Source organism: Plectropomus leopardus, unplaced genomic scaffold (genome assembly GCF_008729295.1).
Source record: "Plectropomus leopardus isolate mb unplaced genomic scaffold, YSFRI_Pleo_2.0 unplaced_scaffold16811, whole genome shotgun sequence".
Lineage (NCBI taxonomy): Eukaryota > Metazoa > Chordata > Actinopteri > Perciformes > Serranidae > Plectropomus > Plectropomus leopardus.
Window position 1 is genome coordinate 1 of NW_024618068.1, and position 1360 is coordinate 1360.

The window sequence follows — 1360 nt, forward strand, 5'->3', positions numbered from 1 at the left end:
GACATAACCAAGAGCCTGTTCCAGTGTGGACATGTCCAACAGTCCATTCAAGCAAGTGGACATGTCCGACAGCCCGCTTGTCGTGCGATTATTATTGTTATATTATTATTATATGTCCGAAAGCCCGCTTCAGTGCGGACATGTCCAACAGCCCGCTCCAGCTGAAGCAGTTTCACAAACTGTCACGCTCCTGCGAGGTTTTCCAACAAAAAACCTGTCATTGCGCGCGACCAATACAAGGTGGCTATTAATAGCGACCGTACCTCTGGGTCATACCTGTAAACCAGGCATCACCAACTGGTGGATCGCAGTCCGGATCCGGACCAAACTTTAACTTCAATTAATCGTGATTCTGATTTTGGGTATGAGGTTCGGACCTTTCCTGGGAGGAAATTTTAGCAACTGGACCCCTTTGAATTTCAGTTGAATACCCCTGGTGTATAGCAACTAGCTGAAAGAGGGCATCAGAGAACATCAGAGTCAAACATACTTTGTGAATAAATGGATTCTCGCTTTCGTACTGGGACAAGGACAGGAGTCACGTTAAATGGCCTGATCGTGTTATAAATGTAGCTCCACTAAACTGTGTGAATATTTTTTTAAAGAGCGTCACCTTGATGATGACCCTTTGGTCCGTCTGCTCCTCTAGGATGCTGTCTGTCGGATAGGACTCAATCTGCTGTCGGATGGCGGAGGCGATGGCGGGGACAAAGGCCAGCGGGTTGAGGTCCAGGTCGTCGCAAAGGATCTCGGCGAACATCTCAGGCGTCATCAGCTTCTCTGGAAATTTGAAAAAAGGAGGAGAAACATTTGTCTTTGCTCTGATGCCATGCTTTACTGAGCTGAACGAAAGTGACGATGGGACGTTACCATTCATATTCCAGGTGAAAGCGTCTCTGAGCTTCTGTCCCTCGATCTCCATGTCCAGACGGATTGGAACCAGAACTTCGGACTGGGTGGCGTTCTCGTGGATCACCGCTGGATCGTGGTCGTCAAAGCTGAGCGAGACAAAACACACACGGGGAAAAACTTAGTGACAGCAGCTGAAATTAAACACAGCTCTCGCTGTACATCCGCTGTGAAGACGTCTGTCAAAGGGAGAGTTGGTCTGCTGAACATGTGACCAACTACAAGATGAAGGCGAGTTCGATCAATTTACAGTTTTTCAGTTTTTGAGCTTAAACTGGTGATTTCATGTGGAAAAAAAGGCCAAACTACAACAAAAGTTTATTGTTTCATGCAAGAACCACTGCAGTGTGAACCGGCTCTTAGAGCTGAATTTTTGTCATTTGCTTCTATTTCTTCCTGTTACTCACTTTGAAAGCACCGCAATGGACAGAGAACAGCTGATTCATGAAGT

The 1360-nt window shown here is 46.5% G+C and overlaps 1 protein-coding gene across 1 annotated transcript; it reads right to left on the reverse strand.

The window, feature by feature from the left end:
* Window positions 1-523: 523 nt before the first annotated feature.
* On the reverse strand, window positions 524-1061 carry LOC121964704 (SWI/SNF-related matrix-associated actin-dependent regulator of chromatin subfamily B member 1-like). The gene is made up of 2 exons (XM_042514902.1): window positions 871-1061; window positions 524-780 (listed from the first exon to the last, which is right to left on the reverse strand). Exons 1-2 carry the CDS (start codon window positions 920-922, stop codon window positions 539-541), a joined length of 294 nt encoding a protein of 97 aa, XP_042370836.1. The 5' UTR covers window positions 923-1061; the 3' UTR covers window positions 524-538.
* Between the last annotated feature and the right edge of the window lie 299 nt (window positions 1062-1360).